The 18,564-nt window shown below is 38.9% G+C and overlaps 1 protein-coding gene across 1 annotated transcript in view; it reads right to left on the bottom strand.

Annotated features, from left to right (window-relative positions):
* The window catches only part of afdna (afadin, adherens junction formation factor a), a 118,868-nt gene that overhangs the window by 49,348 nt on the left and 50,956 nt on the right, over positions 1-18,564 (bottom strand). The window contains 8 exon segments of the mRNA XM_088089691.1: positions 559-653; positions 1,223-1,368; positions 4,157-4,177; positions 6,903-7,108; positions 10,532-10,599; positions 10,739-10,809; positions 11,745-11,814; positions 17,813-18,063. Coding sequence (XP_087945817.1) covers positions 559-653; positions 1,223-1,368; positions 4,157-4,177; positions 6,903-7,108; positions 10,532-10,599; positions 10,739-10,809; positions 11,745-11,814; positions 17,813-18,063 — 928 coding nt within the window.

The following is an 18,564-nucleotide window of genomic DNA, read 5'->3' as shown; positions in this document are numbered from 1 at the left end:
GTTGCTTCACAATCAAAACATGTGAAACAAAAACATAAGAGGCTAAAAGCTGCTCTCTTTGAGAATCTCAATGCCTGGGTTATTGCCATTTTAAACGATAGGAATCCAAACTTTCTTTAATTCACTCCAGTGTCTGTAAAACCACAGATATAAGTCTTCTTCTTGGTTTGTTTGAGATTTGGCCCCATATTATAAAATTTTGCCTTAGCTGAAAGTTGACACTGGAGGTACTGTTTCCCTACCATGAGGCCTACACCCCCACAAGGCATTGCAAGATCAATTCCAGGGATCGTCAAATTGTTATCAAAATAAAAATAAGAATAAAAATAATTTTTATCAGACTTTTCTAGAATCTTTACTTATTTTTCTTACAAAATATTTGATTCTTTGACCTCCTCAAACCCCTGACAAATATTCAAAGGCAAAAATCTGAGAAGGAAAAATCCCTGTGGCTGAACTGATCAGAGCTAACAGACAAATACAACCTGACAAGGGGTAACAACTGGACACTGCTCCATGTAAAAACATCATAAACCACTGCATGCGCTAGCATATTACCGATTTTGGGTCTCTGTGGATTATGTTCCTCTGGGTCGTCCAGGAAGGCAGGCATGTAGTTGTTCAGATCAGCTTGGAGACAGTGGACCAGGTACCTGTAAAAACATGCTTTTGTCAAAGAAGTCATGGAAAACTTTCTGCGGTCATCATTGGGATGGGTGTCCATCGATTCTTTGCAGATGTGGGGCAACAATAATCTGATATATGATCTGGTATAAAATCACCCAGCAGTGATGTTTAAGACTGGTGGAGAGCAAGATGCACAAAAGCTGTGATCAGATATCAGGGTTATTTCACCAAATACTGATTTGTGAACTGTTCCTAAGTTTAAAAAAAATGAATATGTTGTTTAAAAATGAATATGAACTTGTTTTCTTGGCATTATCTGAGGTCTGAGACCACTGCTTATTTATTGTTGTTTTTGACCAGTTTTTTTCAACAAATAAATGCTCCAAATGACAAGATTTTTATTTGGAATTTGGGATGAATGTTGTCAGTAGTTTACAGAATAAAACTAAAATCTTCATTTTACTCAAACACATACCTATACATCTTTAAACCAGGGAAACTGATCAGTTTTCCAGAGCTGAACATCTCTAAAGCTTCCATGATATTTCAGATTTCCACCCCACATCCACACATAACCACACACACACAGACTGACTTGAAAGCCATCTGAACCAGATGGGCGAGGATGTCCTGGGCGTCCAGCGTGATTCGACTCAGGTCCCGGTCCTGTTTTATAAAGTTGAGCAGCTCTGAGGCGTTGGCCATCCAGAACGCCAGCGCTCCTGCGATGTTCTTCTGCTTCTGTAACGGACCAACCACAACAACACACACAAAGAAAAAAAAACATACGAAAGAAGTTGTTAGAGCGGTGAAGGAGAAGACTGGAGAGTTAAAAAGAAGATAAGAGAGGGGTTTCTGTTTGAGTGGCAGCCAGAAGGAGCAGTTGTTACTTCAGGGATAGAGTCATGCCCCGCCCACCCCTCCCTCCCTCCAAGGCAACCTGGTGCTGAGAGCAAGAATGGTCATCACTGTCACCAAGAGAAGGATGCTTTTTCAAGGTTTCTTCAACATTTGTGAGATCTACAAGATTTTCCTTTATGAGGGACATTAGTGACCACTCCTTTCCCTCCAGGACACCATCTTCATTGATCAGGTCACCAGACACTAGCCTCCTCCTCTAACTAGTTGGTTGTGGCTTTTTCTTTTTGACCAAATGTAACCGTGTTTAGACTGTAGACTTACAATATGGAACATGTGTATTCACACTGTGAGCAACAGGATCAATAAGTGACTTCAAGCCCCAGTCGCTGTAATGTGTCCCGCACCTCTGGCACTCACTGACCCTCAACAGCTTTTTTCAGCCAGTTCAACGTGTTGAATCGACATTGAAGACTGCGGAGCCCGTCTGCAAATAAAATGACTCCAATTGGCATTTCAGCTCAGCACATGAGAAGAGGAACGCAAATGAGGAATATAAACAAAGATAAAATGACAAGAGGGACTGAGGTCAAGTTAGAAGTAAGATGGTTTGCGTTTTTTTTATCGGTGCACAGTAAATATGCTTTGTTCATTCAGCATGGGATTGCGTTTACTGGCTTAATTGTGTTAAGAAGGTCTTCTTGTTTAACTGTCTGAATGGTGATTAAAGATGACCGCCGCATGCTGGTATTCGCTGAGTTAGACGCAGAGCTTTTGTGCTGGTTGCCCCTCACCTGTAGTCTTTTTTGACTCTTGGCAGTCTGTTCACGCGCAACTTTTGGGCCAAGACACGGTGACTTGAGGGGACACGACAGTCGGCTTTTGCCGCCACTTGTTTTTTGATGTCAGTTTGGTGTGTCTGGGCCTTAAAGGAAACACCTTATTTCCCATTTGCATACTATACTTTTTTATATTTTTATGTATATGAGAAAATATGAAAACTATTTCTTGTTCAGGAGCATGGACTTCCTGGATTAAACAAACACAATGTAATGTACTAAATAGGTGATTTTAGGTAGATTTTGTAACCTTTGGCCAGAGCAAGCTGTGTCTTTTTTAACTCTGTAGCTGCACATCAATCACATGATTAATGTAATCAAAGCCTCTTGCGGCTTAAAATGAGGAAGCATCTGCACACTAAACCAGGACAATAATGACAGAGAATAATTAATGGGAGAATAATTAATTATCTCAAACGTGCAAAACTGAGAGGATGATATCAGATTTTTAATAACACTCCATATGTCAGTCTACAGTCTGAGGGCAATTTTCTGGTCCTGAGATCAAGGAGGAGGACAGAGCTCAGTGTGTGAGGAGCTGATTGGTTAATATCCCCACCACTCCGAGAGGGAGGAATGTGCGAAACTCGCTCCCCTGCACTCATCTATCCCCGCCTTGAAAAACTCAAAAAAAATCAAACAAAACAAGAAAATAATAAGACCCTTCATTCAGAACAGCCAGAGAATGTGAGATGGAGCCAAATGCATCCAAAACGAAACGTGACAAAAAAACATTTAGGACACATTTGAAAAATAGACAGATGGTTGAACATGTTAAATGAACTTTCAAACAGACACATGAAGCAGAGGAGGTGGAGGAAGTCGGAGGGACGCGACTTGTCTCTCATCCACACTGTTGAGTAGGAGAAGCAAGACGTGATGTCACACAACATGGATGCCAGAATTAAAGATGGAGCAATGCTGAGAAAGAGTGGTTGCTTTGGTTTCGCTGTTTTTTTGGTTGTTTTTTTTTTTTTTAGTACCAGGCAGGTTCCAGGAAGCTGAATGGAATTAGTTGGGTTGATGTTGCTGTTGTTGCTTAGTTTTCCAGCTGTGGGAGGACGCATTATTATGGCTGTATTTTACATTTCTGTTAGAATGGAGAAAAAGAAGCAGCAGCAACAATGAAGGGCTGGTCAAAAAAGCAGACAGAGAGCAGAGGACAGAGAAAGGTAGAAGATGAGTGGAGAGAGATTCAAAGGAAGACGCCGAGAGGACAATGAAGTTGGGCAACATGATTTTACATTTTAAACTGTTAACATGGTATCGGTTTGCCTTCAAAGAGGCATGCCTAAAGCCACAGTCTACATCAGGTGACCCAGACTAATGTATGTCAACTTCCCAGAGCCCCAAGTGACGTTTTAAAATGTCTCATTTTGTCCAACCATCTGTTCAAAACTTAAACTTTCTCAGTTTACAATAATATAAAACAAGAATAAAGAAAAAAAATCTTAATTTCTAAGAAGCTGGAACCAAAGAACGTTTGGACTTTTTTTGCTCAATTAATGATGGTAAAAAAATAATAAATTACTGACTTTTTTTTTTGTGGTCAGTCAAAAAGTTCTTATTTAAATGTATTTATTTTTTTAAACTGACATTATTTAAGTGCAAGTTTCTTAAAAGGCAGAAAATTGAGTCCCCACCAGCTGGTTTACAGATTTTAACTGTACAAACAGAAATATGTTGAGATGCATCATTGAACTTGAAATTAGTTATCAATGTCGCCCACACCAAGAGAAAGAGTCAGAGAAAAAGAGAGAAATTAAGAGTGAGTGAAGGAGGTAGACGAGTCTGTAGCAGCCGTATCATGGTGTGCTATTGTGCTATCCTACCTGATCCCCTTCAGGAATCTCCTGGATGGAAGGAGGAGGAGGAAGAGGAGGAGGAGGAGGAGGAAGAGGAGGAGGACACGTTCACAGGACAGAGAGAAAACACGTCAACAGCTACAGTATGGACACAGCCATGTAACACACACACACACACACACACATACACTTTGACACACACATGGTCATGGTTTACAATGTGAAGACATCTTGAATCAGTTAAACATAACTGAAGCAGCTCATCTGGAAACCACATCTGGCCAAGAAAACATTACAGGGTGTCTGTGAAATGTATCTAGTTTGGATTGAGGCTTTTAGAGATCTCTTTAATGTCTGTCTGAAAAATTTAAAATCAGAACAGGCAAGAAATGATATTACTGATATACTTTTAAAAATCAAATGATTACCTAAACTGTAACTGCATTTAGGCCAAAATGAAGACTTATATTAAATTTAATTTTTTGGGTATATTTTGCAGGTTTGGTCTAGAGTTTAGTAACACTTATGGAGTTTTCAATTCTTTATTAGCCGTGACTGGCAATACGATATGTATCACAGTGCAGGAATTCAACACATTGTGATATATTGCGATTCTGAAATCAAGGAATTATTTTGTGATTTTAGGAGCTGCACCTTTGTGACTGCCTGTTTCATAGTCCTATTTTGTTTGTGTTTATGTTAGCAATATGCTGATACATCAGCATGGGGGAGTCAAATAGCTAAGGATAGATTAACTCACCGAAAAATCGAGTGATCGGGTGTTAAAAAAAACCCACAGAAAGAACTACTACCATGACACATAAACTACTAATTATAAAACCATATTGTGATAATGACAACCAATTCAGTATTACAAAAAATAATATTGTGACGCTCAAGTGTGTCAATACTTTTCTTATACCCCTATAATGTATAGCAGTTGGAAATAAAAGGCAATAAATGAGCTAAGTGTGAAAAAGTATAAAAAGGAAGTTAATCCTTGATTAAACTTAGGTCATTAACATTTTAACAGTATACAGTGCAAGACAGCTGCAGTATAATTACCACAAAATGTGACCAATAACAATAAATTCCGACTCTGAACTCAATAACACACTGAGAAATCTGTTGTATTGCTTCACAGGAATGTTATGGGGGATTTTTTTTTTTTTTTTGCCTAAACGTTCATTTTTTTGGATAACTAGTGAGAGTAACACCCATTTTGTGGAAAAAGGTTATAAAGTTTATGGGAAATGTGGTCTCAATATAGAGAGTAATAGGGGACTGACACTACCAGAAAATGTTGACCTTTCCTCAGTGATGATACAAAGTTATTACACTTCATTTGATAATCACACGCTGACATTAAAAACACTGCGAGTTATCCATTTAAGGATTTAAGTAATGCGGTTAAGACATTTAAGGATGCAAAGCATTGCAAAAGCATGACTTAATCTCCAGCATCTCATACAGTAAAGCCGGTCATAATTATTCCACTATTCAAGAACTACTTCTTAAACTTCTCAGCATGCCAGAAGTGCTCCAGAAATATCCTGTTTTAAGCCTATTATAAGCCTATCTAAAGTAGTATAGTTGAACATTCCCATATTCCTCCAAAGTTAAAAATACATCCCCGAAACTCTATAAAACTAAAATCCTACCACACACACTGACATAGTTTAAGTCAACTCTGTGTGCGTGTGTGTGTTCTTTCATAACTTCACTGCATACCAACGGCAATGAATAGCTGGCTGCCAGCTAAACAAATAAAAGTGAATGGCACTAATAAAAGAAGAAATAGCTCTTGCATTTTATTGAGTCTTAGTAAGTGAGGCCCCTCAGAAAAACCTCAGGAGTGTGTGTGATTTTTTTCCCCATAATCCTCTGACCTACCAACGTCTGTGCTTAATTTTTTAAACAAACATGATGTTCAGTAACATTAGACTTCATGCCAACTCTGTGTTAATTGGGGCTTCAACTTTTATGATAATAAAACAAAAATGTGTCCTCTGAGTATAAAAACTGCTAAGCACTGAAAGCTGGCGACAGATGCTTGGTCACATTCCTCGTCTTGTTTATGTACTTTTGTACACTCACACCTTGGTATTAATTCTTTTATTTTTTTGGTATTACTTAAGTAACAGCTCCAAATACTTCTCCCACCACTGCTTGTTTCATATCTTTTGCTGAGTTTTTCCAATTTAAATCTAAATTTTGTTTAAAAATATTGCATTTAGTAATAGTTTTTGTATAACTGTTTGTGTTAATGCGACCTTTTAAATTTCATTTTGTTCTAGAAGTTTACATATTTATTGAGAAAAAATAAACCTGTCATAACAATTTTCAGCTCTGATGATCACTGATAGCGCCATGCTAGCTGAGATTTAGCATACACTATGTCTATGTTGCGTACGAGCAGGCTTCACACCACGAGCGTTTAACACTGACAGGTAGACAAACATGAGACATAGCACAGACTGGTACAACAGAGGTAACTGTGGAGAGAAAGCTGCAAGAAACATAGACATACAAACACTTACACACACCTTACAAAACTACAAGTGTAGTAGTTTGTAAGAAAACAGTAAATAGGGGGAATTCAGCTTCAAACAATTCCAAAATTTCAACAATAGCGAGTTTGCCAGTAAGAAATGCACGAATAGCAGCATTATGAAGGAGTAGAACACACTGAGATTATGCACAGATTTATACATCATGTTCAAATATGACGGCATATGCACAAAAAAAAGATTTGAAAAGTAGTGTTACTGACCTGGATGACTCCCTCCATCATGCTCACCATCTTGTTGACGATGGCTATGACCTTGTGCGTCCTCTCAGAGGGCGACATGTCAGGCCGGTAAGAAGGCGACAGGACATAGCGGCAGGCCATGTACAGGACGTAAGTAGGTGAGAGTTTGAAGTGGACCGTGGAACTGTTGGTGTAGTTGATGATGGCTGACAAGAAGGTGTCTTCAGCTGGATGGACACACACAGAATCAGGAAATTAGACCGCCTGTACATATACTGAGGGAGTGCTAAAGAAATGTAGAGAACGCATTCTACTACTGTAATGATAAATGTATTGTGTTATTATTGCTGCAACTATGAATACTAAGACAATATTCAGAATGGCAGCGCTATGTAAAAAAAACCCTCAAAGCATACTAAGCTATTTTTTTTTTGGTAGATGACTTTGTAAAAAAAACCCTCAAAGCATACTAAGCTATTTTTTTTTGGTAGATGACTTTGTAAAATGTATTAAGTAAGAGTATAATGTATAGAGTAATACACTTATTGTTCTAGAGTTCCGTGTAGTTGTATTATGAACATCTGTGCATTGTTTTTGCATCTAGTAAATCTTCATACTCATGCATCTATTACTCAAACTGGTCTTTCTGGATTGGATTTCATCGTCTCACAGGTCCCTGAAACATGTCTCAACCAAAGCAGCCCCTTGAGTCCGCAGTAAGGTATCATTACTGCTGCCACAACTAGTGTTGCAGTACTTTTGCTACCAATGCTGGAGTTATTACTTATGTATATCATAATGGCAAAACTTATTACTAGGACTGTCAAATGATTCATTTTTTAAAATCAATTAATCGCAGAATTTAATCACGACTGATTACATTTTTTAATCACAGGTTTTAAATTCCAGTATTTTGCATTACAAAACACTTTTTAAGTCCATACTGACAGGGTAAAGCAATTCTTACCAGGATTGAGATTAGGAATCAAATGACAGCAAAAAACTGCATGGGACCAGCATAATGTAAGCATGTCTTCAAAGGGGAGACCATAGAACCCATTTTCATTTAGATATCTGGAGGTCAAAAGTCAAGCGAACCCTGTTTTTCCATCGCCAAAATCTAAGCTAACTTTGGAATATTATTTATCCCCCTTACTGACAAGTTAGCATGGTTGGACATGGTTGGATACCGCAGGTCTTCTAGTTTCAGATGGTAGCAGTATCACCACTATAGCTTTAAAACTCAGCCCGGTACAGCCTCTTAAAGGCAGGAATGTCAGCTGGTGAGTACCACAATCAAAGAAAAAAGCATTATGTATGGACCTTAATCGCATTGTTAATTATGTGTTAATTAATGTGTTAACGGTGACAGTCCTACTTATTATGTAAATCTAATAACTTCAGTGCTAATAATATGAAGCATTCACACATAGTTCTGCATAATGGGAATTCATTCATCTTAATGGCTTCTCACAGACAGTGTAGCCCTGAGCGACTCCATATGAAGACGGCATCAAACCTCCTTTTTTATAGCAGAGTAGGATTACACTGACTGGAATAGATCCTCTTTTGAGCTGCACAAGCAGTTTGTTTAAGTCACTTTGGTGGTTGGTTGATCACACAATTTGGCTCCACATGTGTCATGTGGAACTCACCAATAAAACCACTTTGACTGTGGTGTCAGTTTCTTTCAGTTTAGCTCGGTTGGTAAAGTATTTGATGTCAAACCGGTTGCAGCTGCACTACGAAAACTCTCCCCACAAAATCCTGAGGATGAGAGTTGTTCATGTGCGTCACTGTCCCCAAGAGCATATGGCTTCTTCCACTGCATTGTGGGTACGGGACTCTCCAACACTCTATGACCAATCAAAACCCTCCCAAAACAGATGATCTCACACTATACCAAATATATACTCAGCACACACACAGTCACACTATGGCCCAAAGCACAACGAAAAGTCAACAAACACAAGTATCTGAAAGACAAATCAAACAGACAGAGGAGCTAAGAGCTGCAGAGAAAGTGTGGGAAACATCAGGTTCAAAATCAGCCAGACTCGTAAGACTTTGAGACATTTTAGTGCTATCTGGAAGTAATACAAGACCATTTCAACGACTGAAACGAACCCTATTCTGAATTAATCCGATAAAACAAACAATAAAAAAAGAAAACACATTAGAAAATTACAAAGTTCAGATCAAGAGTTCAACCTGGTCTGTTATGCTGTGATATTAACCCTTAACTGTATTACTCTAATGATAGGAACTCAATGTCATTGAATCAACCTTCTAGCTGCTACTGACTTATGTTCCACACTCTGTCCTTTTCCTACTCCAACAGACAAACATTACATTTTCTTTTTTTTTTAATGGCCATAGTCTTCTGTGATCTTGATCTCATGCGAATCTGCCATTTCAAAAGTAAAAAATTTTGCTGCAAAGTACCCATTATATGCCAAATACAGAGGTCATGTTATACATTAGTCCCATATAACTTGCATCTCAGTGATTTGGAGTCGTATTTAGGTTTTCTGTTTTCTCTGCACATCATTTCAGCCTCTTAAAGCTGTCGAAAACTCTCTCTAGATATAAATCCTTTATTTAACCAAGTGTAAGTCGCACTTAGATTTAAAATCTCCTTTTCAACAGCAACCTGGCCAAGTAAATGAAAGCTTTCAGGTTGATCTTGCTACATAGCATGGAGACCCATTTGCAGAAAAAGCAAGCTCAAACCCATAAGAAGAGTGAGATCTCAAAAGATGATAAGATGGATGACGTGACAATGTGTTATAGAATCAGCTCTGATTGTTTAATCCAAATTTTGAAATGAAAAGGAAGAAAAAAAGGAGGTTAACACTGTACATCACCACTCATTGTGCTATGATGTTTCTGTGTTGTGCAGGGTAGAGTTACAAAATACTTTGCACATCATATCTGGGGGATAATGTCAGTACATTTCAGTAAAATACAGCCAGTTTATCCTATGTAAATGTGCCTTATGAAACACAGAGATGAGGGGATAATTTCTAAATCATGAGGTCTCCTGGTAATACTAGTCTAATGCAAATATAGCTTTAGATTTGCAGACATAAAAATAATGACTAAATATTGAACTGCCCCTTAATTAAAAAGGAGAAGCTAATTCTGAGTGTTTATTTATCATAGTTAAAAAATTAAAATATGGACTGTGTTATTTTGATGCAATTACAGGAAACAAAGCTCTCAGTCTTTTAACTGATCCAACTGATTTCCTGCCAACGTCAAGAGGCACAGAATGTAAAATGTAATCTAGAGGCTGTGACACGTTGCTCATTTTCTCTCCGTCTGTTCATGAAAGTCATATTAATGTCTCAAAATGAATGTGATAATGGCTTTCTGAAGCCTTCAAACATTCCCGTACAGAACTGTGCGCAGGTATGACCCACAAACTCTGCAGGGTGAGGGGAAATGTCACCCACATTTATAATATTCTCACATTTTCTGCATATTTTCAGTGAGACATTTATTGCTTATCAGGATTGCTAGAGCAGTTAGGTCAGCAGAATCAGTCCAGTGCATTGTAAAGAGGGTTCAATAGTTTCCAGCTATTGACTGTTTCACTGACACTGAGAGGAATGAAGAGAGGCAGAAAGAGACGCACTAATACTTACAGTTGTCTCTGAACTCGATGCCGGCTGGCAGAGTCAACTCTGTTCTGTCTGCTGAAATGTCCTGAGACCTGAGAAGACAAGAATAACACCATGAGAAGGGAAGATAACACTAAACACAGAGAGAAGACTGAGGAGAACAACGAGCCAGAGGACGGGAGGGAGGATAAAGATGGAGGACGGGAGGAAGCAAAAGAGTGAGAGACTGACCTGCTGTCCTGCTGCTCTCCTCTGATCATGGGTTTCACCATGCCTCGCTCCATGTCCAGCTTCCCTGAGCTCTGCACACACACACACAACACACAATGATTCAACCACATTTAATGTCACTGTAAAGTAATATGAAAATATACAGACATGCAGGTAATGAATCGTGTGTTACGAGGCTTCAGTCACTCTGAACTATAACAAGCAGCTAAGAGAACATGTAACAGACTGTTTATACAGCTTCCTGCTTTTCCAATAGAACAAACACACAAACAAACGCTGCTCATTATTATTTACTATACGCAGGGTTGGGTATTATCTGTTTCGTTTTTGTTTTTTTTAAATGGTGCCTGAATTGATCCTCATAAGAAAATAAAGCACAAATGACAGGCAATGACATTAAACGGCAGCTTTTCTTTTATTGCAAAGGAATATTTAAACATAAAATATATTAGGCCTGACTCTTAACAGTTCAACCCCTTCAGACCTGGACCAATGTCAGTTTTCATGTGCTACATTTAGATGTCTTTTCACAAGCTATCTGACCCTTTGAAATCTGAGCTAATTGGTTTGATTTCTTCCACAAACATGGGGTAAAAAAGCAATGGCCAACTGGGCAAGAGGTAGCCCACAAGCTGCATGAAATTAGTAATAGTAAAAAAATAGTAAAAGTGACAAGAAAATGACTCTAAAATAACTTTTAATAAAGATGGAGGATTATTAGAAAAGTATGCAGTATGGTGCTCTTTTTTTCCCCAAAATTGAAAATCTAAAAACTTCTAGCTAACACTCAATCCACTTAAGGGTAAGTAGCAACACCAATATATAGATTAAACAGATTGGATCAGTGCATCCCAACAATATGACTGTTAAAATGGCTTTTTGCATGTAATGAAATGCTTGTTTATGTATATGAGCAGCTCGTTCCAATGCTGAAAATGATATAACATATAAAGCAAAGATTCAGATGCTGTGTGTGTGCATGTGTGTGTGTGCCTGTGTTTGTTACCTTGCTGGTGGGCAGCGCAGCTCCACTGTGGACGTCTCCGTGAAGGTCAAAGGTGGTTTCTGGCACGCTGCTGCAGCAGAGACAGACATACAGCGGTTTAGTTGAGGGACTGTGCTCTCCACAGCTGACTTTTCATTACTGACAACGACAAGAGCTCAGACTTAATCCAGACAGACACACACACACACACACACACACACACACGCACACACGCATACCAGCTTTGCCACGAACAGCGCTCATTCAGGACTCCTGGCATGGCTTCTCTATATCTAATTAGACTGTTACGTAAGTGCATATGTAAAAAGCAAACTTATCTGTCTGCATGTATTAGTGAGTCATTCATTTCCCGCATCTCTGATCCAGCTCTCTCTTCACTGACGAAGAGTTAGATAAAAGAGTGCTTGTGTGTGTTTGAGTGACAGTAATTGAGTGTGACAGCAGTCGGGTTTAAAAGACAGGCTTCTGCTTTTCACGCCCCACAGGACAGTAGGGCATCAATGTCAAATAAACAGTACAACACCAACACAAACACACAAAGCATTTGTGCTGCTCGGTGTCGTTACAAAATAACCACCAGCAGCCAAAGTAGGTTAAACCATTAACAGCATGACTACGCTCATGGGTGAATGCAGAGATTACCCTGATTTTGTATGTTACACCACATTTCCAGAATGGATTTATTAGTTTTTAACATTTTCCATCAACTAAATGATGAACTGTTGATCATGATAACTTTTAAGCCTCACAAATATCATTTCACATTACTGCAGGTATCTGATGTTTTCAGCCATTAAAAACATATCTTTTCCAAAAACCCTCTCATTGTTAATACATTTACAGAGGAGAGGGGAAAAGGAGCTTATATATGACTACTATGAAAAGCTCAAGCCACATAAACCACATAAACAAGTAGACTTTTTTATAAATACCGACTTGGTATCACAATTGGTATCATACTCCAGCAACAAAGCAACAAGCAATAAAAGTATCCGTTCAATTAAAATTGTGCCTTTCCCTTGACGCAAGTCAACTTGTCCTTACTACTTCATTTTGACAGGTGTTTTTAGGATTTATGTGACATAACTGAGATTAAGTTTCAACCACATCACAGTAAAACAGCTCTTGATAAGTCTAGTCGATCGAGTAAAAGTAGCTCAACATTGGTTCTATCTGTTTATGTTTCAACTAGCAAGTGTCATGGACTATGTTCACATGCAGAAAATACTCCCTTTTTCAAAAAAGACCATATTCTTCTAAACTTTTTGCATGGTTAATGAAAATAAATGCATACTATGATTAACGTGCCCTAACATGTCGTTTACCTTGTCAAAATATGGCAAAGGAACAACGGCTGGAAGTGCTTGTGCTATTTTGCTTATTTAGTTTAAATAGAACATTTTTTCAAAGTTTTCCACAGGTGGCAGGCTTATTCGGCAAATACAGCCTCAACGACCTTCTCTAAAAGGCCAGCACTGAGATGTGTACTCACATCCAAAAACCTGCTGATATCCAAGTCTTTCATCATTTTTAAAAGGAGACACAGGTGTGTTTTTCCTGTGGGCTTTTCTTTTGGATATACATCTCGATCCTAGCCTAGAAAACTGTTTGTTTGTGCACACTGTATCCATGGTTTTGTTGTTCAAAACCAACTGTAAACAGGCAAGAAGCCGTGTGCCACAAATTGCAATAAAACTCCCAACATATACATATTCCAAATGCGCTGCATGTTCAAAGAATGCTCCAGAAACCCAACTAATAATGTCATATCCTAAATCTTAATCAGAAAATACTTTCTTCGGAACACGGCCTACTTCAGAATATCCAAACAGTATACACTGTTTACATGACCGGTTTTAAATTCAGAATACTGACATATTCAGAATTACAGTGGAATATTAGTGTGCATGTAAACATAGTTAATCATAGCCAAGTCCAACCAAAGCAGACACTTCCATAACATAAAAATTTTAGGGGTGTAAATCACTGGTTTCACCAGGATACGATATAATATCGATATTTTGGACAACAATGCCATATTTGCCAATAATACAAAGTTACCACAATAACATTTCAATTCGATTCAATGTAGGAGGGGCCTGCAATTGATTCGAGCCGATATTATCTGCTCCTTTAACAAGTCAGTTATAGGAGAAGCTGCCACCCCTTTCTATGCTTTGGGCCAGATAATATAAAAACATAATTGGAAATAATTAAAACTGGTTTGTTCTGTTTGAAAAAGCTTCCTATAATTCAAACCATGATCTTTTTCCAAAAACTTCTCAAAACGGATTAACAAGATCTTTTCACTAAAGTACTCATCTCAATAATAACTGTCAAGAATCACAGACAAAACAACTGCCCTTCGTAGGTCACATTTCCTGCACATATAGAACATGCTAATGTTTTTAGCATATTTTCTTCATTTTACATTGCAGAAATTAGCTTAGCGGCTAGCGCACATTTCCTCTACTACAGCTTACTATTATTTTTGCTTTCTCTTACTCACCGCTGATTTAAGTCCCTGCATCTCCTGACGGAACAGCACGGATGACTGTCAGTCTTCGTGCTCGTTTTTTTTCGGTCAACATTGTTGAAACAGAGCAGCTAATGTAAAGTTAGCAAGAAGTCAGTGAAGTGGCCCAGCAGGTACTTCGTGTTTCCCCAGTACGGCTTTTGTTTACATATGACGTGCGCCGTCTGTTGACTCGCAGTTTCTCCGAAAAAAAAACATCTCCACACTGATGATTTATTCCTGAGTAAATATATATCCTCATGTTTCTCTCATGGACGTATTATGGTTTCTCTCGGTTGCCCGCCATCATCTGCCGGAAGCAGTGTGACGTCACACAGACTTTCAAAATAAGGGCGCGCCAGAAACAGGATGATAAGGGTCCATGTTTACACTTTCCAGCGATGTTACGTGATCGTTGCTCATTTAATTGATACATCCATGCAGATCGATGGATTGTTACACCCCTAAAAAAAACAGGTATTTTAAACTGGCACCATCATGTTTATTGAGTATCCTTCAGAATGTTTGGAAAATATTTGTTCTAAAATGTCCAGGATAAGAGGATGCAAGCAACACAAAATCAAAACAAACATGGTGACAGATTATGTGTTTTGTCAGACTTCGGGTGGATTAAAATTCTAAACGCTCAGATGCGACAAGATCTGCCAGCACCTGGTGCCAAAAAGCTCTGATTTAAAAAATCATCCGTCTCCTCACACTGTGAACATCATGATGCATCCCCGGCTCAAATGAACTAGGTATCCTTGTAAGTTTGTACAGCAGAACATTGGAGAGCAGCCCAGACAACCACAGGGATCCTCATCCACAACATCGGGCATGTTATCCAGAGTGAAGTGACACGGAGCTGCACAGCTGGTGTCAATGTGACTTGACAGACATTACAGAGGCTTTTATAGAGAACTGCACAATTCCATCAACTCCCACAGAGTCAGAAAATTTCATCAATGTCTCAGTTCATGGATTTCTACCTTGGCTCCTCTCTGAAGTTGCTAAAAACACAATTCGACCTTTAGAAAAACAGACAAATGATACCAATGTATTTCTTATTTAAGGCAGCAATAATAGTTAGGTTTTGTTTTTAGCCATTTTATGGCAACAGAACAAGCAATAGACTCATCACTGACATACTTTCATTTTATGAAGCTGCTGTAGTGATCATGTTAGCAAACAGACACCATTTAACACATCCAGCAGACATGTTGGGATCATTACTATCGATTAATAGTTTTGTTTCCCACGAACTCCTGAAAGAAATATCTGGCACTTCAACTGCAAAATCCTCCAAAATGTTCAGCAAGTGGTCACTAACTTTGTGTGTTCCTCATTTGGTGCAAAACAGGTTGTGTACAGTCAGTGTGTGCACTGATAAGAGCAATAAGACTGAACCAAAACAGAAAAGATATGGACCAAAAACCAAAAAACAAAGCTGAAAGATGCTACGATGCTACGCATAGCTGAGTGGAAGTACAGAGAGTGATAATTCTTTGTGGGTTCATCAGTCATAAACACAGTCATTTCACCAGGTCAGTAGAAAAAAAACCATCCACCTCCCTCTGCTCCACTGATTTTTCTTTTATCCTTCTTTGTTGAATAACCAGAGTCTGGATGGCATTATTAACTGTGGATAAAAGCTTTCAGCTTACATGGAAAAGTAAGACTATACACAACATAGAAATAACATACAATTACATTGAAGTAGTAACCCATCTGATCTTATTTTGGGTAGAGTGTCTGCATTAGAGAGATTTATGGGCCAATCAGTACTGTTCTTGGAGTGTTTAACAAAAAAAAGTGATTGTATGCAAGTGTATGTCTTATTTTATGGACTGGATACAAAACATTAATAAAAAGAAAAAAAAGTCAAACACAGAGAGTATGTTCACCCTTCAAGTTTTCATTCCGGCTCACTCCACTTGCTGATCATTACCTCGTCCTCTGTGGCTTAAGGTCCTAATCAAACGAACCTGATGAGAGTCTGTGGCAGGAATGCAAACCTGAACTGAAGACTCTTGAACCCTCTGAGGAACATAGTGTGAGAGCCTTGTCACAGACCGCATCTACAATATACAATTAACTTCCTGTCATGTTTAAAAATAACTAAAACACTCTCTTAATTAAAATGCTACCCTGTTGTGTCATTTTGTCTCTCCAGCCAGTGTTCAAGTCTAACAAATCTGCTATTAATCATACAAACAAGCAAACTATTTTGCACTTGCTGGATTAATTTAAAACAAGAAAACTTACAACAAATTTACAACATCAGCTTCCAAGACTACATGTTTTAGCTACATGCTTACATCAGGAAAACATGTAATCTTGGTGGCTGAATTTCTCCCCAATTTTGAATCATATTCCTGTCTGAACATGTCCAGTTGTGTTTACAAGCTTTAATTTTTCATCTGTTTTACCCGTAGAAAGTTCACTTGTACACAATCATTCCCCAGCAGCAAGTACACTGCTACATGTAGCTACATGCTAACGTCAAAGACAAATGTTATCTTGGCTGCTGGTGTGGTAAATTTCGAAACATATTCCTGCAGATCTCTTTGCATCATAAAGAAATCTGTTACAAACCAACATCAACTTGCAGCCAAAGTACAATAGAACATTGGAGATTGGGATTGGGATTACCTCTATATGCTTTTACCTCATTATTTTAAACCCTGGTTACATTTAATACGAACATCTATAAAATGTAATATTACAGAAAAACAAAGAAAAGCATTTCAAATGTTACCTCCTTTTTGGTGCAGTAAAGGACCTGAAAAGACATATTTAACACTATGCCATAAAATTTAAAAAAATTAAGTATGTCCAGTACTTAGTACTTAGTAAAAAGTTGTATGATGGAACAAAAAATACTTGAAGACTTCACAGGACAAGCTACTCAAGAGAATCGCCCATTTGTTACTTCTAGTCTTGATTCATTTGAAAGAACTAATTCATGCAGAAACACACACGGAGCAAAGAGTTAAAGTGTCGGTTACTTACACACCTCTCTCTCTTTCTCGCAGTGTCAGTCATCCATTTAGTCACTAAAGGGCCATTCACTTTGAATTCAAAAGCTCTCCTTTGTCCTCCATTCATCCCTAACCAGCTCACACACTCCCTTCTCCTCTTATCTGCTGTGCTCCCACTTTATTTTTCCTGTGTGTAAAACGACGGCGAGCAGGAGGCCACACCCAACACCATGTTGATCAGATTAGAGGGCAGCCCGCCTGCCATAACCCTAGACCTCCGCTCTTCCTCTCCTCTCATTTCCTCGTTCTCTCCATCCATCCAACCCCAAGACTACCCTCCGCCCCCTTTTCCTTCCCTTCATCTCTCGCTCTGTCTGCCAAACTCCAAACCTCACCCTCTCCTCCCTTCATCTACAATAACACACTTCTTTTTTTCTGCTCACAGACTTGAGTATGGAGGGTGAGAAGGAGGGATCACAGGAGGAAAAAGAGAGAAAAAGCAAAGAAAAAGAGACAGAAAGTAAAGACCGGAAGCGTCAGTGATATAGAGGCAAAGACGTTCTTCTCCTTACCCGGACTTGTGTCGGCTCCTCATCATGGCAGCTGGCTCCCTCTTCCCTCCTTGGTCAAACATCGGGTCCACAAATTTGAAGACGTGTGCAGAACCAAACTGGAGAGTGGAGCCTGAGCGCAGCACCGTCGTCTCGGTGACCCGTTGCCCATCAACAAAGGTGTCGGCGTCGGGGCCGTGCGGCGTCACAGTCACCATACCTTCACTGTGCATGAGGTTGCAGTGGTGGGGCAGGATCCCCGGACCGAGCAGCTGGAGACAAACAACAACATGCACATCAGCAAGAAACTAAACACGCGCATTACAGCAGCTACATCAGGAGTGTCTATTCAAAACCGAAATTAAAGCTGATTGTTGCCAAGAAATCATTTCACAAGTCATCTGTGTTGACATGACGTGTAATTATTTGATTTAAATTAAGATTATTGAAAAAGATTACATTTATGTTGTGTTCATTTTTCTCCAGCGACAGCGCACTCTGCATCAGAGTTCTCCATCGAGTCTGGTTTTTTGGTATCAACTGAGGATCTCTGCACTGAGTTTAGTTTGTCTGTTGAATGGAATCTAATTGGTGCTGGCATTAACAAACTGTTTGCCTTCTCTGTGATTTGAGCAGCCCCTGTGTTAGGTCCCAATCAGACAAAGCACTTTTTGCAAATTGCAAAGCGCACTGCCTTTTTTGATGCAGCCTTCATTTTTTTTTTTTTTAAAAGAGCAGATTATTGTGTCTGTTTTTAAATGGTGCAAGGCTAC

The sequence above is a fragment of the Plectropomus leopardus genome, chromosome 16 (assembly GCF_026936395.1).
Source record: "Plectropomus leopardus strain MGB_pleo_1.0 chromosome 16, ASM2693639v1, whole genome shotgun sequence".
NCBI classification, from domain to species: Eukaryota; Metazoa; Chordata; class Actinopteri; order Perciformes; family Serranidae; genus Plectropomus; species Plectropomus leopardus.
The sequence above is the reverse complement of the archived record's forward strand: the minus strand, read 5'-3'. Positions and strand labels throughout refer to the sequence as shown.